This window comes from Ostrea edulis, chromosome 8 (genome assembly GCF_947568905.1).
Source record: "Ostrea edulis chromosome 8, xbOstEdul1.1, whole genome shotgun sequence".
NCBI lineage: Eukaryota > Metazoa > Mollusca > Bivalvia > Ostreida > Ostreidae > Ostrea > Ostrea edulis.
The window spans coordinates 57,172,659-57,200,450 of record NC_079171.1 but is presented as its reverse complement, the minus strand read 5'-3'; the positions used below and the strand labels follow the sequence as shown (position 1 = coordinate 57,200,450).

General features: G+C 36.4%; 1 protein-coding gene across 3 annotated transcripts in view; it reads right to left on the bottom strand.

The window, feature by feature from the left end:
• The window catches only part of LOC125663395 (uncharacterized), an 85,393-nt gene that overhangs the window by 14,616 nt on the left and 42,985 nt on the right, over positions 1-27,792 (bottom strand). Inside the window, exons 1-3 of one of the 3 annotated variants that reach the window (XM_056146545.1) lie at positions 20,095-20,412; positions 14,226-14,447; positions 4,170-4,478 (exon numbers count right to left, since the gene is read on the bottom strand). The exons of 1 other annotated variant lie outside the window; for it this stretch is intronic. In XM_056146545.1, coding sequence (XP_056002520.1) covers positions 4,170-4,478; positions 14,226-14,447; positions 20,095-20,152 — 589 coding nt within the window. In that variant the 5' untranslated portion in view covers positions 20,153-20,412. Of the gene's footprint in view, positions 1-4,169; positions 4,479-14,225; positions 14,448-20,094; positions 20,413-27,792 lie in introns of those variants that run through there. One more of the 3 variants, XM_056146546.1, reaches the window with a different exon arrangement.

The window sequence follows — 27,792 nt, the reverse complement described above, 5'->3', positions numbered from 1 at the left end:
TACCAAATATCAAATGAATATCTGCAAACACAACCCAAAACAGTCCGAAAAACTGATGATTCGTGTTATTTTTCCAAGTCCAAAGGGCCATAACTAAGTGAGAAATCAACGGACCAAGACGAAATTCGAACTTGATCTGTAACTTGTTATGGCAAAGCAACATACCAAATATAAAATGAATATCTGCAAGAACAGCGAAAAAAAGTGCGGAAAACTGGACTGACGGACAGACGGACGGAGCGACTTCGTCGGTAGGGGGCTACAAAGTGTACCCTGTTTTGTGCATGAATCAGTATTCACAGATGAACCACTGTTCAGAGCTTTGCAGATTTGTAAAAGCAAGAAATCCTTTAGCTACACAAACTGCACATGCATGTATTATTTGCATTTATAGAATTGTGTGTGTGTGTGTGTGTGTGTGTGTGTGTGTGTGTGTGTGTGTGCGTGCGTGAGAGAGAGAGAGAGAGAGAGAGAGAGAGAGAGAGAGAGAGAGAGAATTCACACGATGATCTTATGTAATTGTGCTCTTATTCTGACAAATGTTATCGTTAATTCAATAAAAGAGAACAGTAATTCAATATTGCTCTGATTCATTGATAGTACAAAGAAGGTGTTGCACGTCTCATGTTAATTTCCCTAAAGGTGTTGCATGAAAGATCGAAAAATTTAAGTTATTCAAGTAATTAAGTATAGAGTAATTTTTTCATAAATATTTTCATTTCGTAGATGCAAGGTGAAGATAACGAACAGTGATCAATCTCATAACTCCTACAATCAATACAAAATAGATAGTTGAGCAAACACGGACCCCTGGACACACCAGAGGTGGGATCAGGTGCCTAGGAGGAGTAAGCATCCCCTGTTGACCGGTCACACCCGCCGTGAGCCCCATATCCTGATCTGGCCCAATAAATATTTACTGAAAATAGACATACCGCTGTACGTTGAAATTTCAAATTCAAATGTATTTGATAAGATATTAATATTCATAAATCAGTAAAATTCGTGTTGAGGTTTTATCTGATATCATACAATGTCAGTATACTATAATGCATAAGTGAGCAAGGTCATGAACATTTTCTTTAGTAATATCAATATCTATATGGTCACGATTTGTTTTATAATCTAAATGTATATCCAGATTCATAATTATACTGATTTAGATATCAATAAAAGCAAAGCTGCATAGTTGGGGATGAGGATTCTAACAAATCTGATGAAATGAAAAGAAAGAAAGAAACCACAACTGCATTCAAACTAGACCAAAAGCATGTTTCTAAATCTTCGGGAACGAATCTTGCAGACAAAATAATTAATATGGGAACACATAAATTCGAGCTCCTGTGGGATTTGATGACATGCATACATGCACCTTTCTTTCAACACGAATTGAACTTGTGTGAATGTTATATCAGGCACGTATACAGTGGGTTGGGGTGGGCAGGGGAGGGGGGGGGGGGGCTGGTCTGTCCTCCCCACTTTTTTGACAACTTTTTCCGTTATTCTAACATACGAAGTAAGTATTTTCTACATGTGAAAATAAAACTATTATTTTTTTTATTCCTAACGATGAATTCAATTATAGGCATCAACTCCTGCAAGTTTCTAATATATTGTCAATCACAAATTTTGAAATAGCTGGAAATTATTAATGCTTGTAAGCTTACACTTATATCGGTGATCAATTTTCTCTCTGTGAAATTTCATTGCACATCGAAGTAGGATACCCCTCTCTCTCTCTCTCTCTCTCTCTCTCTCTCTCTCTCTCTCTCTCTCTCTCTCTCTCTCTCCTGTTCAATAAATGAATATGTACATGCAGTGACCGTAAATAATTACATGTATGTGATTCGCAAAGAGACAATGTACTATATTTTCGTTTATATATTCCCTTTTATATAATAATGTATTTGTGTAAACATTGTGAATGCAATGACCGTATTTCCCCTTATCTATATATCCAAGTTTGTATGTGATCATCGATAAATTTTAAATTTTGCATGCAATATATCCAACCAGATGCTAAGTGTTGATGTACGTGATTGATTAGATTCCTGGTTTCTATAAACTGCAAAACCCCTGACCAGACAAGTATTCAATACAGGGAAAAAAATCGACTCTGACATCTCCCCTGATTGAAGACACCCTGTTTGGCACGGGTGAAGTGTGTCGCAGTCTGTATAATGGAACAACAACGTGTTGTAAAGTTCTAACGAGATACAAATGGAGTTTATCATTTTGTTTCGTCGATTTATCAGAATAGAGAGAATCTAATATTTTTGGTAAATGCACATCTCCGATACCTGTTGAATAGATACCCACATTTATACGGTGGTTTTCTTTTTTTTGGTTTTTTTTTTTTTGTGGCGAGTATGCCATGCGCATTACATATCATGCATATGACATGCACCTGCATTTTGCAAGAATTGATATGAATAATATATGTTTTAATATATTATGCTCTTTGCTTATCCCATTCTATCTGTATGTAATTTGCAACTGTTTTTTTTTAAATTTGCATTTATTATATAAGAAACTGCAAATACTTGTATACACTTGCAAGTATGCAAGAAAAGCATTTTTCGATTTGTTGTCTAAATTATCCAAACTTTCAGAATGTTTCATTAGTATACAATATTCAGCAAAACAGGATGTTTTAAAAGTCATTTTATTTATTTCTCACTCCCTATACATGCTTATTTACGGAAGCCTATTTAGGACCTATCAGAAAATATTTTTGAATTTGAAATAACGAATTCCAGAATTCGTTATTACAGATTTAATTTGCTATTTCAAACTTTTAAATTCGTTATAACGGATAATATTTGTTATAACAATTTTTTTTTAAATTTGCTATTACAAATTTCAAAATTTATATTAACGAATTAAATTTGAAAACACGAATTTTAGAAATGGTTATATCAAATTGTCAAATTCGATGTAGCGATTTATAAAATCGTTGATATCAAATTAGTAAAATATTCGTGATAACGAATTGTATAATTAGTAAGAATATATTAAATAGTTTGAAATTATAATTTTTTCAATTCATTAAATCGGATTTTCATTCATTAAAACAAAATAATACAATTTGTTGAAACGAGTAGTTAACAAAATGTAGTTGGATGAATATGTAGCAAGATCAGGAACCTGATCCCACCTCTGGTATATTCAGGGGTCCGTGTTTGCCAAACTCTTAATTTGTATTCCTTATAGGAGTTATGAGATTGATCCCTGTTCTTTATCTTCTCCTTTTCATTAGTACAAGGTTTTGAAAATTTGTTGTAATGAATTATGCATTTTGATGTAACGAATTTCGGAATTCGTTATTTCAAATTGAATTCGTTATTTCAAATTTTGAAATTTGTTATTACGAAGTTTACAAATTCGTTATAACAAATTTAATCCGTTATAACGAATTTTAATGTTTGAAATAACAAATTAAAATCGAAATAAAGAATTCTGAAATTCATTATTTCAAATTAGAAATAACAAATTAAAATCGAAATAAAGAATTCTGAAATTCGTTATTTCAAATTAGAAATATGTTTTTGATAGGTCCTAAATGGGCTTCCGTATTTATTACTATCGGAGATGCACACTGATCGAACCAACCTAGAAAATCACTCAGGTGTGACAATCGCATTTGGAATGTATACGGGTAGAATAAATTTGGCTACCTGAGAGAAATATGGCGGATAAGATGAGAAATGTGTACGTATTTATTTATTCATGTCAGCTTTAATGATGGTGTCATTTTCCTTTATTTTTTAACTGATTACAGTAAAACGTGTTTATAACGAAGTGATTTGTTATACATGTATATCCGTTGAGTTCAAAATATGTTTTATACTACTGGGAATAAAAATCAATTTACTGTAAGCATGAGTTCATTATAAGTGTTTTACTGTAAGCGTGAGTTCATTATAAGTGTTTTACTGTAAGTATATTTGTAGTTTGCTTTTCATTACCTTATAAAATTCGACATACTTTGTCTGTCAGAGTTTAACTGTTTTCATTACAGTCTATAAATCTTGAAGCAGCTTCTACATTTTCCGTTTCTCTCGAATGTCTGATGGGGCGGGGAATCTGCACTTCGTTTTTTTTAATTTTCAGAGCACTTAGTGGACTTGGTTGTGAATGAATATGTTATAGTAGTTTGACGATCTTACCTTTCACCACAAGAACTACACCCGATCCACTTCTGGCAGCAATCTGTGATGCCCCACCCCCATAATAGCCAGCATCCATGAACGCTATGTTCTTCACCTCAAATTTTATCTTGGTGGAATTGTAGGGTCTGGTGTGGTAAGTGTATTTTACAGAATCAATTGAAGTAGCATTATCACCTTGCACTCGAATTACTGTTTTGTTCTTGTCATCATAAAAATGATATATATTGTATTCTCCACTCCTTGGAAAGAATTCAGCTGTCCACGTTAGATTCTTCGTCTCTCCTTCTTGAGAATCGATTTTTGAGACTAAAATCAGAGAAAACACAAAAAGCGTCATGCTTGGACATCACAAACTGTAATTAGCCTTGGGAGAATAAATATTGAGACTTATGTGACCTTTCCCTCTTGATTACTTGAGCTTTCATTTTCGAATGGAGAATAGAAATGAAACAAATAAGATACATCAACGGCATTTTATTTATTAACTCATTTTCAATTACGTATTGAATCGATGGATGTATATCCTTGGAATTCGAAATATAAGGCACCACAGTCTTCCACATTTACTTCATAGTTCGATGTTTTACTGAACATAGAGGTAAACTGTAAACTAACAACTAAACATTATGAGAGGTGACGTCAGTTTCTCCGTTGTCAACATTCAATCTTTATCTAGCAAAATTCCATTATCACACGTACATCTCTTATATATATACGAAATGCAGATGATAATGGAATGTTGTGTCGCTGTAGCGGGTGATGCTAATGTAACAGAATTATAAACAAGCGCAACTTAAAACACGTGCCGTCTTTATTTTCATCTCAACAATAAAACTCAAAATCGGTCTCTTCCGGAATATGATAAATCATAATACCAGAACCAACTATGGTACACAATCCGGATTTCCCTCTAGGTTACCCAGTATACTCAGATATACTCAACCTTTTCCCACACAATTACGTCACAGTTGCTGAGCGCAGACATTATCAGTCACGTGACGCATCCGCCATTACAACCGTGAAACCGTGAGCGTCCTGAGAGATGTACACAGGTGGAGGTAGAGAATGGTGTGCGGTTTTTAATTGTACTAATAACAGAAATAAACTGTATTTATTGAAGCAATCTATATGCCGAGAGCATGGTGCTATTCCTCACAAAGATTGCCCCTGCGTCGTGCCATATAGCCTACACACAATGCCGAAAATAGAAGAAGAGAAACTGAAATGGCAGCGGGCATTACAGCGACACGATTTGCCAAAGAATGTGTTGGTGTGTTCAACGCATTTTATTGACGGGCGACCAAGAGCATGAAACCTAACACCCAGTCTGAATTTAGGTATGTTTACAAACTTCACCGTATGATATAGTTTTAAAATAGAAAGTACAGAAGACCAGACCTGTCTACACATTCACCCGGCTACATGTAGGCCTGTTAATGTTATGATCCACCACGTTTCAGTATATTTTTTAGAGTTTGACATATAGTTCTTCAGTGTGTACACATGCATAAGAACTTGGTTAATTATGTTTTAATATGAAAGAAATTTGTAAGCAATTATGAATGAAGGTTATGTGTAATTTGAACTATTTTCAAAAAAAGCACTTGGATGATAACTCAAAGATTACCAAGAGCTTGACAGATCTTTGTTATAGTAAGGTTGTATACCAACACCTTTGAGTTAGTAGGACAATTTTAACTTGTTGTGTTTGTATAAATATAAAAACATAAATATAAAAACATTATCATACAAATATTACAATCATTCTGAGTAAACATAAGACATTTGGAGGTTGGGAATTCTAATTAGGGACATACTGCATATAGTTGAGCAACTTGAGGGTAACATTGAAAAATTCCACCCTGAGGCACAACTGAGGTTGACAATGGTTTTCGAGGGATGAAATTTTCAATCAACTACATGCATAATATTATATATCATTTTTTTCAAAGCACTCAAATGACATATTCTAAAAATCTACAGTGAACCGTACACGCTCCAATTAGACGCATGTGATATTTTTTATAATACCATCTGTCAAGTAATGTTTCCTGTTGCTAGATAATATTACCCTAGATCACGTGGTTTTTACTCTCAAGGTGAAACATATTTTGTCAACCAGATTAAGTATTTTACATTAGGCCAATTAAAATTAATTGATAGATTATCATCCCCGCCCGCCCCTCAAAATGGGTCCACCCCGATTTTCTTATTTTCGCAAAAAATTACGATTTCAAACAAACTCGCTTACCAGTGACATGAGTGAATGATTAAAATCACAGAATATTGGTTTTATATCTTCTACCAAGGATTCTTTGAATGTTAACTTAGATTAACACTTTGTGTGATCCATGCCTTTTGTCATTAATTTTTTTCTCTTGGGAAATAAAAAGTAAAAAATAAAATCCTCCCACCCGCCCCATTTTTGTGACCCCCAGATGATAATCTACTAGTTAAGTTGAATTGGCCTTAAAGTGTAACAAAGAAGTATCTATTTGATTACTTGTTTTTATTAAAAAAAATAATCATGAATGTAATTCTATTATAGCTGTAGTTACTATATCTGTGTAAACATTTGTATATTTATATTTTAAAAATGCATTGTAGGTTATAAAGTTCCCGTCAAAGTTGGTCGTCGACTTTTGAAGAGAAAGTTTATTACACAGAAATTAGAGATGATGGAAACAGAGGGGTATGTATTATTAACTGACTCCAGTTGATTATAGAGCAGAAATAAGATAATTTTATGTCAAGAAAAACACATTTTTGAACTGTCATTGATGAAAATATAACAGAGGGTGAACAATGTAAAACTCATACGGTACCAATTTCGACGCATATATATATATATATAGGACAAGTACATGCACTCTTGAATCAGTTCATCAGAAGGATTTAATGGATGGACAATTTACTTCCTGTTTCAGTTTTTTGGGGTGTTATTTTTGTGCAACATATGAGACACTATTCCAAAATTATAAATTCACTGTACAACACACTGAAACAATTCATGAAAAGTCATGGATTTTTTAGGGTTTGTATGGGGTCGAAATAAGGCACCTTTCCAATGCTAAAAAAAAGTATTTCTCCAAATTTTTGCTTTAAAATTTCCAAACAATGAAAAAAAAAAATCAAACTTCATTGACCATAAATCATCAAAAGCCCACATATCACAATTTTTGCTTCAAAATTGTTAAGTAAACCCACTTTGTTGGCCTCTGCTTACTTAAATGAGGTAAGCTTTGACCTAAATGTAAGTCAGAGAGGGTCCAATTTTTCCTTAATGCATTAGTTTGGTTTTCTCCCTACTACTTTGATCCATAGAACATTTTTTTCCAAATCTTATGCAGTTGTCACTATTTCTCTCAATTAGAAAGGCCCAGACCCTTGAAATCAAGACCTTAAAAAACACTGAAAGTGTAAATTGATACACACTACAATGACACATGAAAGGTGAAGATAACGGACAGTTGCATAAGCGAAAAGCATTTCTAGTCAAATGCTTGCCAAATAGTTACATACGAGTATTATTCCTGTATATCATTATCAATTCGACATTTAAATATATCGACGACGTTTTATCTATTAACAATGATAATTTTTCATTCATATGTCGATTCGATATATCCCAGTAAACTCGAAATAAAAGACACCACAGAGTCGTGCACTTCTGCTTCATACTTATATATTTTACTGAAAGTAGATATAGACGACAAACTAACAACTCAACTATATGACACACGGGGTGATTTAATTTTATCCATTGTCAAATTCCCATATCTATGTAGCAATATTCCATTTTCACCTGCATATGGTGTTTATATATCTCAACTGATTCGATACGCAACAGCTTGTTCTGTGTGTGATCAGTTTTTAAATCGAGGTAAGCTACTGACAAACAAGTTGATGGTGCAGGGGTTTCAACAGTCTCGTTTAAAGTCAGTATTTTGCGAATTCTATGGTCGTTATAACGATCTAGTTCGTCAATACAACCTTTGATTGGGGCAAATGCTGTCTGACATGTTTCATACTGATTGCTAGGTCGTTCTTGATACATTGTTTTGACTACGGATAACTCCGTTTACCTGGTGAAGATATGGGGCTCAAGGCGGGTGTGACCGGTCGAAATGGGATACTTACTCCTCCTAGACACCTGATCCCAACTCTTATATGTCCAGGAGTCCGTGTTTGCCGAACTCTCTATTTTGTATTGTGCTCGTCTTTTTCCGTAACCAGTAAGAAACTCGGACGTGCATCAGCGCAAGAATTGCATCCAGTCGATGCATTTCTTAATTATATTAATTAATTTTTATAACATCATTTCACTTATTATGAAAAAAATATAGTATTCCGTCTGTAAATTTCGCATGTTTATGTTTAGCAAACGGGTTTCTTGTGGACTGAAGGGCTTTTGAGCAGGGAGGGATTTTTATCGTGCCACACCTGCTGTGACACGGGACATCGGTTTCTGCGGCCCTGAACGACCGCCCCATTTAGTCGCCTCTTACGAAAAGCAAGGGGTACTGGGGGCCTATTCGAACCCGTATCTCATCGAGAAAGAATAAAAGCTTGAGCTACACAAACATATTAACACACTATGAGGTGATTAATTACGTAGGGCTGTCACGTGCGTGTGATCAACGAGTAGGCCGCTTGTATTTTGGTTGATTAAAATACCGATAGTTAACTCAAACTTTGTTCGAAGGGGACTTGAATGATTTATACCGTTAAATCATTACCGATTTAAGTTGTTAGAAAGGGAAAAAAACAACAACAAACATGACAATAGAACACAATTGAAATTCAAAACATAATTATAGAAACCTGCATTTGCTGAGTGGGTTTCTTGTATACTGATAAAATAAAATCCCGATAGAGTTGGACAGAGTCTAAATAAATGCGTCTAAACCGTGAATATAGCGAATATTTTCAATGAGAATTATTTTCCACAATATAGTAATGGGCTGCGAACTACGTTCCAAAATTTGACTGCCTTCAACATGTATGCTTATCATGACGTGTTTGTTACTTATTCTACACCTGAAGGTCGTGATATCAAAAGGCGGCAGCCTTAAAGCTGACATGAATTAATAAATATATGTCCGCCATATTTCGTTGCTAATCCGCCGTATAAGTTGGATATTCTATTGTTATATGTATCAGGGTTCGCATGGTCTATAAGGGGACGAGTTTTGCTACGCTTCACTTCACATCAGTGTCTTCGATTTACCTGTGCGGGTAGCTTCGACAGGTAACATGTACATCTCCGATACTAATTTATAGGGCATCAAGAAGAACTGAAATCACGTTTTGGAACACCACGCAGTGCTCAAAATTTCAATAAACATATCGTACAGTAGTAAATCATTTTAAAAGCTGTGGATAAATAAATATAGAATGCCTTTTCTTTACGTGAATGTACGTACATTTGCAGTAAATATGTCACAACTATACAAAAAACGCGGAGAAATATGTCATATATTATCTGTTGATAAAATAGAATAAGCAAAGGGTATAAAATCTATACCATTCTCTCTTACTTCAAGCAAAATGTAAATATATAAATACTACTGTACTTATGCACATGACATGTGTGCTCGCCATGAAAACGCATCGAATGCGGACGACTATTTACCTGGGTCTACTCGTAATATCTGTAAAGGATCGCAGATGTACGTGTACACTTGTCGAAAATACTCTAAGTAGTAGTAAAACTCCCTTTATTTGCATAATCCATGAAACAAAACGATAAGCTCCATTTGTATTCCAACAGTAAATACCATTGTACAGACTGTGACACACTTAGCCCGTGCCATCAGCTATCTTCAATCAGGGGAAGTATCAGAGTATAATATTTACCCTGTATTGTGCATGAATCCTTATACTGTGTGATTTACTGGTCAGAGTATTGCAGATTTATTAATCAGTAAATCATTTATAGGTACATAAATTGTTCATACATACATGTATATGATTTTCATATACAACACTGTAAGAGTGTATGTGAAGAGAGAGAGAGAGAGAGAGAGAGAGAGAGAGAGAGAGAGAGAGAGAGAGAGAGAGATGGTGTGAGTGAAAATAAATGAACTTGAGAGGGGAGTTCAAACGATGATCTTGTGATGTACTTGTAATAATCGCGTTCTTATTAAGACAAATGATATCGTTAATTCATTTAAAGAAGAACTGTAACTCAATATTGCCCATATTAATTGATAATACAGATTTATTTGATTCATTTAAAGCACGCAATAATTAAAAATTAAACATATTTTTAAATAATGTTATTTTCAATTACTTCATTTTATGCTAATTTGGCATTCAATAGATCTTATATATCTATGAGATTTTGCGTTATTACATTCTGCGTTGAACTCGTTGCAAATTGTACTAATTCAAAATGTAATAATTGAGTTTATCATATTATGCGTCGTTATCAAGCACATAGAATGAAGGGGAGGAGACAAGAGTGTCTGTCCCCCACGTTTAATAACAATATCGATATTTGTTATTTTGTAATGCAAATAAAAGTTATATTGGGTGACAACCCCCTCCCCCACTTGAACCCAGCTTAAAAGTTCTGATATAATAGCAGAAGACACACACCACCACCAATTAAGAAAATGAAGATATCATGAGGCACTCATAGTAGCTAGAGGACTCTAACCCCAACGATTGAAGAAAATGAAGTGTAGGGGGAAATTATTGAGACAGTCAAAGTAAAAGACTTTTTAACCTTTCACCCCCACATTAGGTCTTTGAACATCGGACAAAACATCTTGGTTTGTTTGGGTTTTTTGTTTTATTTTATTGCTGTTTTCGTTAATCTTTTTTAAATTATTATTTTGAAAGGCAAGCAATTTTGAAGAATCCAATTCTCCATTTTTTTTCCCTGTTGTACCCCCCTCCCCCATGAAAAATGACGATACATGTCTGGTTATTACATGAACATTTTGCTTTTCAACACATGCATGTATACTAATTGTATGGTGTAGAATTGCACCCTTTACCAAATGTTCTTTCATTTACACAGTGTAAGGAATGGTAAACCAAAATCACAAAACAAAATGCATAAAGACCAATATATTTTTAAGCGTTGTAACTTCATTCACGAATACATAGATATATGTATTCAGAAAAATCGTATGCATGCATTCCAGGACTAGATTATATATGTGTTTTAACGTTTCTGTAGCATGCCATAATGATTACTTTCAGGTTTGAGTGTAATTATTAATAAATAAACATTTTCATTTCGTAGATCTGACGCAATGGATATATACTGAAAGTAGACATACCTCTGTACGTCGAAATTTCAAATTCAAATGTATTCGATTAGATGTTAGTATAAATAAATCAGTAAAATTCGTGTTGAAGTTTTATTTGATATGATACAGTGGCAATATACTGTAATGCATTAGTAGAATATGCAAAGGGCAAGAGTATAAACCTTTTTCTTTTTTCATTATTAGTATGCAAAGTGAAGATAACGAACAGTGATCAATCTCATAACTCCTACAAGCAATACAAAATAGATAGTTGGGCAAGCACGGACCCCTGGACACACCGGAGGTGGGATCAGGTATCAATATCTATATGATCACGAAAAAACATTATATAATTTATATTCGGATTCACATACCGATTTAGATATCAATAGAAACAAAGCTGCATAGTTGGGGGGAGGGGGGGGGGTTAATGAGTCTGATGAAATTAAAAGAAGGAACCCCACATTTGCATTCAAGCTCGATGTACTTCAAATTGAATTCATTTCTGCTCTGACTGAAAGCATGATTCTAAATTCGGGAACGAATCTTGCATACAAAATCATTAATATGGGACACACATCAATTCGATCTCCTTTGGAATTTAATAAAATGCAGATATGCACCTTTCTTTCAACATGCACGAATTGATATATTGTTTCAGGCATGCATACAGGGGGTTGGGGTGGGCATGGAGGCTGGTCTGCTCTCCCCACTTTTTTGACAATTTACTTTTTTCCGTTATTCTAACATACAAAGTCAGTATTTTCTACATGCACAGTTCAAACTATTATTTTTCAAAAAAATTGTAATGAATACAATTATAAGCATCAACTCCTGTAAGTTTCCAATATATTGTCAATCACAAATTTTTAAATAGCTGGAAATTTTTAATGCTTGTAAGCTTGCATTTATATCAGTGATCAATTTTCTTTCCTTCTGTGAAATGATTTTATAGTATAGTCAGTTTTTAAATCGAGGTAAGCTACTGACAAACAAGTTGATGGTACAGGGATTTCAACAGTCTCGATTGAAGTCAGCATTTCGCAAATTCTATGGTCGTTACAACGATCTAGTTCGTCAATACAACCTCGCATTGGGTCAAATGCTGTCTGACGTGTTTCATACCGATTGTTAAGCCGTTCTTGGCACACTGATTTTGACTGCGGATAACTCCGTTTACCTGATCGGGATATGGGGCTCACGGCGGGTGTGACCGGTCAACAGGGGATGATTACTCCTCCTAGGCACCTGATCCCACCTCTGGTGTGTCCAGGGGTCCGTGTTTGCCCAACTATCTATTTTGTATTGCTTGTAGGAGTTATGAGATTGATCACTGTTCGTTATCTTCACCTTGCATACATGTATTGTACATCGAAATAGGACGCTCTCTCTCTCTCTCTCTCTGTCTCTCTCCTGTTCAATCAATGAATATGGACATACAGAGACCGTAAATAATTATATGGTTCAAAAGAGACAATATAACTATATTTTCGTCTATATATTTCGTTTTATATGTGTTTTTGTGTAATAAACTGTTTATTATGGATTGCAAATGTAATACCTGCAATTTCACACAGCTGTATATTTTGATCATCATTCCCTTATTTGTATATTCAAGATTGTATATGATCGTCGATAAATTTTGAATTGAGCACGCAATATATCCAACCAGATGCTCAGTGTATATGATTAGATTCCCGATTTCTATAAACTGCAAAACCTCGACGAGACAAGCATTCAATACAGGAAAAATTTTCGACTCTGACATCTGCCCTGATTGAAGACACCCTGTTTGGCACGGGTGAAGTGTGTCGCAGTCTGTATGTTCTAACGAGATACAAATGACCTTTTATCATTTTGTTTCGTGGATTTATCAGAATAAAGAGAATCTAATATTTTCGGTAAGTGCACATCTCCGATACCTGTTGAGTAGACGTCCGTATTTGATACGTGTTTTGTTTTTTGTTTTTGGCGAATATGCCATGTGCATTACATATTATGCATATGGCATGCACCTGTATTTTGCAAAAATTGATATAAATAATAGATCTTATGCTATTTGCTTATTCCATTCTATCAGTATGTAATTGGCAAATGATTTCTCCGCATTTATTTCATAAGAAACTGCAAATACTTGCATGCACTTGGAAGTATGCAAGAAAAGCTTCTTTTTTGTTGTTGCATTTTTGTCTAAATTATCTAAACTTTCTGAATGTTGCATTGGTATACAATAAATGTTTTGTAGTTTTGAGCAAAGTATAATGTTTTAAAATGTGATTTTATTTGTTTCTCATTCCCTATATATTATTATCGGAGATGTGCACTGGTCGAGTCCACCTAGAAAAATCACTCAGGTGTGACAATCACATTTGGGGTATATACGGGTATAGTAAATTAGGCTACCTGAGAGAAATATGGCGGATAAGATGAGAAAGGTGTTCATATTTATTAATTCATGTCAACTTTAAATGTATCATTGCTTAAATGGCCTTCAGACACAGAGGCAGACAGATAAATACATTGTAAGCACATATACCGTGGAATCATCATAGTTCGGAGGGAGGGGGGGGGGGGTGATGTTCGTAGTTTTCATGAGTCAATCTTACATGTACCCACGAACCTTGTTCCCCACGAATTAAAAGGATTCCACTGTATAAAAAAATCAGTTCTACTTGATGTAAAATAGCTAATGATTATAGGATTAAACATTTATGAAGAATTTATCGACGTGTAAATGATTCACACAGTATTTGAACGTTGGGTATGACTGTTAACAGAAGTCTCTCACCTTGGTATGTCTTTGAGGGATATGGCTGAATCTCATCCACCTTAATTGTTACGTTGGGATACTTCAGTATATCCTTCACCGTATATTGATTATTTTCAGCTGCTAACCATCCACTCTCTGGGTTGGTCCCCAATTTGATTTTGATATAATCAGGATCAGTATCACCGTTCCATTTAAATGTTAAGTTACCATTCATGAATTCAGTGTTGATTTGAATTTCTCCTGAAAAAAGAAATTGGCCGGTGAAAGTATTCATAATTGTACGACACCTAACTCCAGACACTACACAACTCAGATTCGTATTGATCTAGTTTGCCAATACAACATATCATTGGGTCAATTGCTGTCTGACTTGTTTCATACCGATTGTAAAGCCGTTCTTGACACACTCATTTTGACTAAGGATTACTCAGTTTATCTAGATCAGGATATAAGGCTCACGGCGAGTGTGACCGGTCGACAGGGGATGCTTTACTCCTCCTAGGCACCTGATCTATTTTGTATTGCTTGTGGGAGTTATGAGATTGATCACTGTTCGTTATCTTCGCCTTTCATGCTGACTGGCGTGGGTCATACCAATTGCTAGGTCCTTCTTGGCACACTGATTTTGACTACGGATAACTCTGTTTACCAGATCAAGATGTAGGGCTCACGGCGGATGTGACCGGTCGACAGGGGATACTTACTCCTCCGCAGTCAAAATCACTCTGAACAACGGTATATATATTGATATGAAACACACCAGACAGCATTTGACCCGATAACATATTGCATTCACAAAGTAGATCGTTAATACGACCATAGCATTTTAGAAATGCTGATTTTAATCGAGACTGTGGAAACACTTGTAATTTTATTTGTCAGTAACCTGCCTATAAAAGCTCATTATATGCAGAACAAGTATATAGAAATATGAGTTTTGGTCATTGACGCCTTTTATCCAATGGCAAAGAAATATTAAAGAGAGATTGATTGATTTTATCTTGTTTAACGTCCCTCTCGAGAATTTTTCACTCATATGGAGGCGTCACCAAGACCAGTGAAAGGCTTCAAATTTAGGCCTATTCTCAGCGCTTACAACCATTGAGCAGTGAGGGTTCTTTAGCGTGCTGACTTACTGTGACACGGGACATCCGTTTTTAAAGTCATCTCCGAGGACCCGTGACATTCACACCTGATGCCGAGCGTATGGCGATGGAACCGTCACTACCTGTTTTAAGACTTCCACATGCGGGGCGAACGCTGTACCTCTTGGCCACCGCGGCGGTCATTAAAGAGAGGGATACGATTAAAAAAACAAGATGTGTTTGTGAAACACAAATGCCCCCGATAATGGCTAATTCCAAAGATGGCCAAGGTCACAAGGAGAAATATCTTGGTACCAGTAGAAAGATCTTGTCACAAGAAATGATCATGTACAATATGACAGCGCTAATATTTACCATTTAGAAGTTATGACCAATGTCATTTTTCAAAAAGTAGGTCAAATGTCAAGGTCAAAAGGTTTAGTACCAACGGAAAGGCCTTGTCACAAGGAATATTCATGTGAAATATCAAAGATCTATCACTTACTGTTCAAAAGTTATAAGCAAGGTTAATTTTTTCAATAAGTAGGTCAAACTCCAAGGTAAAGTTTACAGGGTCCAATATGTTGGTACCCATGGAAAGGTCTTGCCACAAGAAATACTCATGTGAAATATCGAATCTCTAGCTTTTATTATTCAAAAGTTATTAGCAAGGTTAAAGTTTCAGACAGAATTACAGAATGACAGACAGAACAAAAACAATACCCCCCCCCCCCCCCGATCTTCGATCTCGGGGGCATAAAAATACCGATCAAATATGCAAAATATATGTATTCAGTGAAAAATCATGCATAGCCTCCAATTACTAAAAGAAAATATCAAAATTCTTACACAATCAAATGATGTCACCCGATTGTGAACGGGGAAAGCACGAGATCTATTCTTGTCACATATTTACAGTGATTTTCTTTTGTTGTTCAGGAATTGTATCTGGTTATCATCAACAGGGTCTTGTTATCACATATGGGCGGTACTAACATCAGAATTACACAATAGAAACAATTAAGACAGGGATAATTCAGTTTTCGTGAAGTTACTTTTGCTGTTTCACGGGTGAAGCGTGCGCCGATCGATGTCTGAGGCGTTGAAACAGACGAGAATTGTTATGTAACAGATATGCATATACCTGTGACCGTTTTTTCAGTCAGTAATGTTAAATATATTACTCAAAATTTGATAAGGATCACTAGGTTATATGTGTGTAATGTACCACTAACATAACAAAAGACATAAATTTGACTCAGAAACGTGTTTACTCAGGTTATGAATGAAAATTCATGAACGGCGTGAACTTTTATCAATACGGAATGCTTGAAATCTGATAACAACACCAAACGGCATTTCATTACATAAAGTTAACAGCAAACCAGAGAAAGAATTACACAGTTTTGGGGGATAGTCCATCATTACACTTAGTCGATGAAGTGTCAATACCGGGTATGGCCTCCCCATGCATCAATGACGGCTTGACAACGTCGAGCCATGCTGTCAATAATCACCCGGATGTTTCCAATGGGAAGGTTGTTCCACTCTTCCACGAGGGCGTTTCCGAGCTCTGCCAAAGTCGTAGGTTGTGCTCTATGGCGTGAAAGGGCAACCTGCAGCATGTTCCATACATGCTCAATCGGGTTCAAGTCCTGCGAGCGCGCTGGCTAGTCCATACGGACAATTGTCTCCTGCTGAAGGTACTGCTCCACCACCCTGGCGCGATGAGGACGGGCGTTATCATCCATCAGGATGAACTCAGGGCCAACAGCACCAACGTAGGGTCTGACGTAAACATCGAGGATCTCATCCCGGTACCGCACCCCCGTCATTGTTCCTCTCTCCAGGACATGAAGATCTGTTCTTCCATCCCTGCTGATTCCACCCCAGACCATGATGGAACCACCACCATAACGGTCATGTTCACTGATGTTGGCATCATGGAAACGTTCACGTTGTCGTCGCCACACTCGGTGCCTCCTGTCTGTAAAGTCCAAAGAATACCTGGACTCATCGGTGAACAGAACTTGAACCCAATCGTTCTGTGTGCAATTGACATGATCTTCAGCCCAGTCCAATCGCTCCCGCCGGTGTCGAACAGTCAGAGGGACTCGAACACATGCCCTTCTCGAGTTGAGACCTGCATTGTGAAGCCGATTCTGTATCGTCTGAGTGGACACATTCACCCCCGAGGCGTTCAGGAGGTCGTTACGTAGGCTGGTTGCTGTCCAGAAGGGATGGCGTCGTGCCTGAAGAGCCACAAAATGGTCTTGGCGTTGGGTTGTCGACCTCTGACGACCACCCCCATGTCGATGTGCTGCTGTACCAAAAGTTTGCTGTCGGTCCCAGGCCCTGTTTACAACGCTCTGGCTGACGTTTAGTGCATTTGCAACGTCACGTTGTGAATAGCCAGCGTCAAGCATTCCAATACATCTGACCAGTTGTTCTTTCGTCAGGCGACGCCTTACACGTTGAGGGGGCATTGTGTTGATAAACGTAGTATAAACACTCAAGTGAGTTTGAAATTTTAGAAAGAATCAGACACCGATGCCTGAGTGAAAATCGTGCAATGGTAGCAAAAGCATAAACTGTGATGAGAAACACATTTCCCATGGCATGAAATGCACGTGCAAGTTTGTTGAAGACGTTTTTGATTTCACTTGGACACAATATTGCCAGTTATGCAGTTATTAATTTTTTAAACAGAAAAATATCTATGATCCTTATCAAATTTTGAGTAGTATAGTTCTCTCTCTCATATTTTATAAAGAGTTTGCTAATGCAAGTCTTTAATCCTTTCCCTACTTAAATATTTGTGTTATACAGCCATCAATATGTGATAGATACTGACAGGGATAATCAGTTTTCGTTAAGTTAGTTTTGCTGTTTTACGGGTAAATCGTATTAAATTTTATATACATGTACACATGCATAGTCCGACGATGGTATCTGGCAATCTACCATTGTATTGAATGTATGGTTCAATAAATGTAAAATGAGCTTTTAAAATACTCGGATGCTAGAAGATAACCATTACATATTCCTAAAGTGAATGCTGCCATTTGTGTTAAGACACGCCCACTTTGTTTATCATTATTCATATAGGAGTAAGTGTGACGAGAACTGCTTGTTATAAGGTTTAAACATCAAGTGATATTTCGACATTCCTCGTGACAAAAAACAAAGGGAACTATCAAAACTATTTAGAAACCATCGTATGTGGCCTCTATGTATAAAATCTTAACTTTTGTACCGTAGAATTGGTTTTATTGACCACGGAAAAGAGGGCCACCTCTAATTGCTGTTTCACCTAATTCTTTGTGGTACTTCACCTTCAATTAATTCAATCCATGGGTACAGTGATTGATTTATTGCCTTTTTTTAGATGAATTAAAAATATCATTGATTCAATTGATACGTGCATTGATTCTGTTATAGAGGGAACAACTAGATAATTAGAGATAATTATCTTAAATTCAACATACTTACAATTGAATTGGTGATCTCTATAATTGAATGGTTGCCCTCGTTAAAAGAACTGATGCGCGCATTTATTCCTTTCATAAACCCGTTGTAAATGATTAAAGATATCTTCATATGACTTAAAGAGGTCATTAAATAATTTATACCGAGCTCCAAATCAAATTCTGTAAGCAATATTTCCATCACATTGATGTGCGAATTGACGAGTGCAAAAACTTGCAACAATTGAATCATTACGCTCATCAATTGAATAAATGCGCGCATCAAATAAAGTATAGCTCGAAATAATTAAAGATATCTACAATTGCTTGTGTGTAAGTTCATTTGGCGTTACATAATGCCGAAGCTATGACATGAGCGGGACACAGACTCCCGACCTCCCGGTTACGAATAAGCACGACTATTTCAACATCTGGAAATTTCAACAGAAATATATAAGGGTATGGACTACGGCGCTGCTAATAGAAAGCATAGAATTGTACGGGGGCGTAATATTTCCATATTGAAATTACATTGGGCGTATTGTGAATATTATCGTGTCTCAACTGTAAAACATTCATGCGGAAATGACTATCATTGCAATTCGTGAAGATATGCAAGGTGAAGATAAGGAACAGTGATCAATCTCATAACTCCTACAAGCAATACAAAATAGATAGTTGGACAAACACGGGCAAAATCTTTACAAATGTGAATTTAAAAAGACCTGTATAATTCTGGATGCAGGTCCTATTCCTTGTTTGCTTGATACGACTGTCCATGATATACTAATGATTATTTCTTATTCTAAATTCCCGATTAAGATAAGCGTATTTGGTTTGAATTGATGCATATTTGGCATCACATCAAAGATGATTTAATTTTTTACACGCATTTTCCCTAGCTAAATCTATTTGGAACTTAGAATAATTATAGTTTCTAATTCACACGGAAAGTGTTGTCTAGTCCTTGCTATTTATCATTGATTGGTCCATTTGTTATTAGATGTTTGACCCTAAAATAATTCACATTAATGACCCATTTTCAAGAAATCGAAAGTGGTCTACGGTGACAAACATGAGGCGATGATATTTTAGGAGTTACAATAAAACACTCAGAAATTCACTGTTACATTAATACCCACTTCCGCCCCTGCCCGGTATTGAACTCACGACACGTGGAAAAAAAGCAAGGTGTGAGCAGCGCGCTAGACCGCTCGACCATCTCGGCAATATTATCCCTCTTCATTCAAACGAGATATATGATTACTACTGATATTACACTCACATCAAAATTATACACAACGCGCACCGAACCACGTGCAATGTAATCCTTACCTTGTACGAAACATAACATCCCAGCCAAAACAAGGCACAGCCACGTGAAACTTCCCATCTCTCACTTTCTAAACAGTCACGTGTAAGGCCGTTTCTTTAGAACAAACCATGAACTCCACGAATCCGCTAAACAAGACACACAAATAGCGAATCCGCCGGGCGTGCTGCGGACACCAACGCGTCCAATGTTCAGGATGAGCAGAGATACTCTGAACATTGGGGGAATGATTTCCTTCCCCCTTTTGTTATATCAATAACCTGTAACAGTATACACCAGGAAGAAAATTGTAGAACTTGTAATTTGTGTGTGGAAGGCTCAATACTAATGATCCACTTCCGGTGTGTAGCGCCACAATGTAGTGGCTTTAAGTAACATCACAGATTTGTCATTTTTCTGAAGTACTATACAATTACTCCTTGTCTCTTTCCCATGTATGTACATGTATGATCAAACAGCTAATTTTCCGAAACTCACTTGATTCAAGAAAACGTAAGCAATTTGTGATAGCACATCACATATAATTTATTTGAGCGATAAGGAGAAAGACGGGGGAGATTTGTGAATCTCAACTTATTCACTGAATAGACTTGCAAAATCCCTTGATCCGCATAACTCTACTTGACATGGCTATTTCAGGCAATCTTTTTTTATTACGATGATTATTCTCGGAACAGCTGTGTATTTGATTTGAAATTCGTCGCTTTGGCTTTTTTTATATATATAAATTTTCATGTATTGCTATTCTGAATTGCAGGTTTCCTATCAAGATGAACAAGCTTGCATCAGTTTAGTATTGCTCGACGTTTTATAATTTAAAAAAAATGTTTTAAGGAATTATTTTAAATAACGCGGAACTCAACCTTCGGATTCTGACAGAACTGTTAATCTGACATATTTGAATTTTATATGAAAGTATAATCTGAGTAAATTGTATGCAATGCAATGCAGTCTAGGGCTAGTTTTGTTAGTAACGGATAGGAATGTGTATATTTTTAAAACGTTAAAGCTCAGGGTTGTTTTTTTTTTTCCCCTGGAACTTGACGCTGTAGTAAACACACATCGTTTAACATTGACTAGATATTGAATCACCGCTAAGCTAAAGTTATATATAATAGATTTACGCCGATTTTAAGTAGTATGGAAACCTTGATATACAGTATATGGCCATAAGTGAGTCGTCATTACATTTTTTCATTATGTAGCTCATTGAAAAATCGATTTGTACAGATACTTATTGGGAGGTCAATATCAATCCGATTTCCATCATTTTTTCACTTAATTTTGCAAAATTGCTCAAATTTCCGTTCAGGATCCTAAGCAAGCTGTGATACATTGATCATGATTTATGAAATCGTTAAAGTCAAATTTCTAAACTTAAAATGCTACAATTCCTCACAAAATTTGTGCCGTAAAATTTCATTTGCGTATTTGAAGGGTGATTATCGCCACAACGCCTACGGATAAACTTATTTTGAAATTATATGAAGGAACTACAATTCTGTATTTCAGTATATGATATCCATGAACTAAATTTACAAATAATATTGCGATAAGTTTTTTTCTTTAAAAAAAGAGAGACATTTTTCAATTGAATGTATAGTGAAAAAAAAAAATGAAATAATGACATGCTTAAGAACAAGTGATTATACAATCATGTAATAACGTTTAATGATGAGATCGCAAAAAAAAAATCAAGGTCCTGTGCCACAGCAGGTGTGGCACGATGAAGATCCCTCCCTGCTCAAAGGCCATAAGCGCCGGGCATAGGCCTAAACCGTCCCTTCGTTGACGTTCTTTTAAACAGGTGAGACTAACTGACAGGTATGTAAGTAAGTAAGTATGTATGTAAATGTATGTCAATCTTTTATTATAGTGGCATGTGTAATACAACTTCTGTATTTCAGTGAGATACATATTAATATAATTTTACACCCGGCCCAACGGACCTATATGTCACTTTGAACAATTTAACATATTCAGGGGTGTCTGCACATGTAGTCATTTGTAAGTCGTTCATTTTACTTGCATATTAGGCGATTCCATGAATCACACACTTTGTAACTCGTAACATATTTATTTCGTGACGACAGAATGACATAATCCATCCACATTCCCCTTGGACTGCTAACAGCGGGGTGACACGATGAACACCGAGGAAGTATGTTAGCGCCCGGGTTTGGACCATCTCGGTGATGTTTCTTGTATCCCCAAACTCCGCTGCTATAATCTAGTATGGTGAGTGGACCCGACAAGTTACTCTCGTTTATTCTGCATAATGTCAGGGGGAAATGTCACGTGATTGATGTTTATGTCATTTGTAATTATTCAATTAATTATTCAATTTCTTTATTATTCAATATTCTATCGGTAAAGTGTCAATTGGACAATTAAAAAATAATTTTTCTCCCTTTAAAATGTTAGGATCCATTTCCCTGGCAGGGGAAAATCTCCAAGTTGCAATCACATGCACTATGAATATTACTACCCCCCCCTCCTTATATTTTTTTTTTGGTGGCAATGATTTTTCTGAAATGTGTGAATTCCCTGTCTATCTCACCCCTCTTTCGATTTATGTAATTGTTTCACGCTTTTTGTAAACTTTAGAGATTGGCCTTCTACCGGTATAATAAAATACATGTTCAAAATATATCTATAGCTATCATTATTTCGATTGACAATCGAATACAATTTAGTTTTCCCAGTTACATCATTATTCCGATTGACAATCGAATACAATTTAGTTTTCCCGGTGTGTTAGAGACATTATGAACGTTTTGTATGTTGGTAAAATTTTCTCGAGTACCAAGAGAATACAAGAGATTACAAGATATTTGGTGAGATTTGGTGCCGAGCGATGCGAGGAACCACATCGAGTGACGAGAGAAAAGTTTAACAACATACTTAGTTCATGTTTCACACGAGTATTTAAACTTTTTGTGTTTTTGTCCCGCATGCGGAAGGCCGGTTCGAATCACGACTGCGACAAACCTCGGTCGTTAAAATGGGTAGTGACAGTTCCATCGCAAAACGCCCGGCATCAGGTGTGAATGTCACGGGTCCTCGGAGATGACCTTAAAACGGATGTCCCGTGTCACAGTAAGTGTGACACGCTGAAGAACCCTCACTGCTCGATGGCCGTAAGCGCCGAGCATAGGCCTAAATTTGAAGCCCTTCACCGTTCTTCGTGACGTCTCCATATGAGTGAAACATTCTCGAGAGACACGTTAAACAATATACAATCAATTAATCAATCATTTAATCAAAATGATCGGAATTCATCTTGACTAGTACAATTTTGTACAGAGTGATTTTGATAATTAGCATCCCCACGAGAAGTTTCGCTGTATTCAACAGTCACGTGATGGTCTACGGCGAGTAGTTTTTCTACACATTCAAAATATCTTCATTCATGTTTCAAGACTATGTGTAATGTCTGGATTTAAGTCACAGCTTCCTAATAGTAACTGTTTTGGATAGTAGTGAGGATGTGTTTCGGGTATGACAGAAAAGACGTAAGATTCTAGATATTGTTTATGAACATGATGTGTTTGAGTGACCTGAGCGACAAATAGAAACATACTGATAGTGCACTATAAAACTACACCTGTCTCTTTACAATTTATTTCAATTACGAGTTAGGTCTCTGGGTGTGTCGCTTTGTGAAGGAAACCGGAAAACAAGACGGTGACTACTCATTTTAAGCTATTTTAATGACGTGTTAGTGATTGGGCATAACATAACACACACACACACACACAGAGAGAGAGAGAGAGGAGAGAGAGACAGAGATAGAGAGATAAAGGGGGAAGGGAGAGAGATAGTCTGAGAGAGGGGGGGATAGTCTGAGAGAGAGAGAGAGAGAGAGAGAGAGAGAGAGAGAGAGAGAGAGAGAGAGAGATGTTTTTTTTAATACATAATACTAGTTTATATGTATGTCTTACTAAACGATACATAGTTACTTTTTTCATTTGCCCGTGGGGATCCGGGTTAGAATATGCCCTCAGTACCCTTCCCCGGGGATCCAGGTTAGAATAGGTCCGCAGACACTTACGGCCTTTGAGCAGGGATGGATTTTATTGTGCGACACCTGTTGCGACACGGGGCCTCGGTTTTTGCGGTCTCATCTAAAGGACCGCCCCATTGTGTCGCCTCTTACGACGAACAAAGGGTACTAAGGGCCTATTCCAACCCGGATCCCCTCATTAAATATATAAAGGGTATATTTGATTCAGTGAATAATTCTACAGTGATTTAGTGAATGCTTCTTGTTAAATTTGTATGTTTCGAACACCTGAAAATGTTTCTATATATCCTATACCGACCCCCCCCCCCCCCCCCCCCCCCCCACACACACAATAAGTCCACAACATTTCACAAACTTTCATATTTGGCGTGATGGACAACTCAATCAGACGGCTGAGCTCTCTTAATAAGGGCTGGACTCTCTTAATGAGGGATGAACTTTTAATGAGGGATGGACTCTCTTAATGAGGGTTGGACTCTCTTAATGCGGGCTGGACTCTCTTAATAAGGACTGAACTCTCTTAATGAGGGCAGAACTCTCTTAATAAGGACTGGACTCTCTTAATGCGGGCTGGACTCTCTTAATAAGGACTGAACTCTCTTAATGAGGGCAGAACTCTCTTAATAAGGACTGGACTCTCTTAATGCGGGCTAGACTCTCTTAATAAGGACTGGACTCTCTTAATGAGGGCTAGATTCTCTTAATAAGGGCTTGGCTCTCTTAATGAGAGCTGGACTCTCTTAATGAGGGCTGGACTCTCTTAATAAGTGCGTTCAATATGATGAACAAAGGACGTTTTTATGTAGATTATATAGTGTGAATCCATTCAAATATTTAACAATCTAATTGCAGCAAGAAGATTGACAATCCATACTTTATAGGGAAAACTATAACAACACAAATAGATTTATAGGAGGAGAACAAAATTAATAAATATTGTATAGGGACAACACACATTTTTAGGGAAGTAATGTTTGTTACGTGCAACATTTATATATTGCACAATTTTTAGATGAGTATAATCTTTCTTCAACACATTTGAATGTATTCAATTTCCACTGTTTACAGTTTTATGTTTTAATAGCAGAGTAAAAATGTGCATCGCTAAGATGACATGAAATTCCATCTCATGATTTAGCTATATATCTACGCCACATTTTGTATTTGTAAATATTTTACGAACTACAAATTATAAATATATTGGTAAACAAAATTGTGTTTTCCTATTCATTTAATCATCGAATCCTTCAACAATAATTTCCCCAATAAACATTAAATTTTACGATTTCATTTACAATATTTCATATTTGATATTCATATAATAATTGTTTCGGCACCGATCGTTCTTGGCACACTGATTTTGACTACGGATTACTCCGTTTACCTGATCAAGATAGAGGGTTCATGGAGTGACGGGTTGTCAGGAGATGTTTACTCCTCCTAGTCATCTGATCCCGCCTCTGCTATATTCAGACATCCGTGTTTGTCCAACTTTCCATTTTGTGTTTATTACAGAAGTTATGATTTATTCTATATTGTTTAACTCCCCTCTCAAGAATCTTTCAATATGGAGACTTCACCATTGCCGGTGAAGGGCTGCAGACTCTAGCAGAAGTTATGAGATTGATCACTGTTCATTATTTTATTGTACGTATACTGGTCAAGGTATCGCAGAGTTAGAGCCAATATTTCGTGAGTTCGAGTCACGCTTGTGCCATGGCCGCGTAAAACTTATGACGTAAATTTAGGAATAGATTCTTCCGTCATGAAAGGTTTGACGTTTAGATGTGAGAATCACGTGTTTAGATGTGAGAATCACGCGTTTAGTTGTGAGAATCACGTGGTTAGATGTGAATCACGCGTTTACATGTGAGAATCACGAGTCTTTCGGGTATGACCGTAAAACAACGGCGGTCCTACGTCGCGGCAGGTGTTGACACGCTATTATGATCCTGAGCAATAATGAAAGGTCTAAATTGGTGGAATTTCACTAACAACTGGTGACGTCTCAATATGAGTGAAAAAAATCTCGATGGGACGTCAAACAAACATTGAATTAGTCATTGCGCCTGCTCATTAATGTATTATTGAACGGAAGACAGAACATCCACGAAGGCACATGCAGGAAACATCAAGGTAAATAATTTTGTCAAGGTTGCAACAAAATAAAACAACGATAAAAATAATTCCCTCAAAATGAATTCTTGATATAGTGTGGTCAACAAATAGACACGCCGGGATCTAAGCTACCGGGGACAGTTAACTACTAGCTGGATATTTTGAAATGGTGCATTCATCAGATGATGAGACCTATACCCCAGCATCTTAGAGGTTCACGGCGACATAGTTTTGACTCCATTGTAAAGGTTCAAACCGCTGAAAACGTGAACGTGATTTTTTTTTGCCGTTTTCCGCCACACTCAACAATTTCTCAGTTACTGTAGAATCATTTAAATCCGTGGGGGTCAATTTTCGTGTATTGCTGAATTTTTACGGGTTCGTGGGGACGTAATTTCGTGGATTTATATATTTGTAATATATAGATCATACATATATATATAATATATATTGTATATTCGTTGAGGATGTAAATTCGTGGGTGAGGGGTACCCATGAATTCCACGACATTTGAGCCACCATAAATTCTAATGATTCCACAGTAAACTGGGGAACTTTCTCACTAACCGGCGCGAGCGGAATTTGAACCCGCGCCGACAGAGGTGAAAGGCCGTGTGATTTTGAACGCGATGCTCTAACCACTCAGCCACGGTGAAAGTGAGGACGGATTGTGTAATATAAACATTTTTAAAGCTTTGTTATATGAACGAATGACTGCCTTCAATCAAATATTCGTTATTTATACTAAGATGTACCTTTCAAACAAAGCTATTCTCCTACATACGATTGATCCATTGTTTTAAAAACGAATTTGGTTTGAGGTGAAGGTCGTCTACTAAAATTACGGAATGAAATTCAGATGTTTCGACAAAACGAAATTGATGCTGTGAGTACTACAATGTATACATGTTTTGTGTAATGAAGACATACTACGTACATGTGATTTCATTGATGTGAGAAAGGTATAAATCATAAATTAAAAAAACAACTTAGGCACTAATATTAAAGTGTTTAACCTCTGTAAATGAGGTTTAATAAATTGATTATTCTGGTGTTTTGTTTTGTTCTGGTTTTTTAAATTTAATTTTGTCTCTTTACAATCTTAGAATTGTTAAAAACGCATAAGAAATGTATTAACACGGATAAGATATAGGGAAGTCCCCCCCCCCCCCCCCCCCCCATCTTATATGCAAACAATAGTGGCACGCAGCTGTGTTCCCTTAAAAAAGAAATTAACGATGCAATATTTTTTATACGATCTACAAAATAATTATGACGTAAAATAAATCAAATTATGGTTAAGGAGGTACTCTAAATCGTCAAAATGCCTGACTTCCTTGAAACATGGATGGAGATATAAATATCAGCAATATTTGACTATTCATTTCTAATACCATCGCCTAGCTGAGTAGCTCAATAGGTTGCCACGTCAACTGCTGAACTGTAGATGGCGATTTCGAGAGCAGCAGGGATTCTAATTTTTTCCCCAGATTACTTTCTAATAAAACTGTAATTTTTTTTTTTACTAAATAAAGTAAAAAGGGTTCTCTTTCAA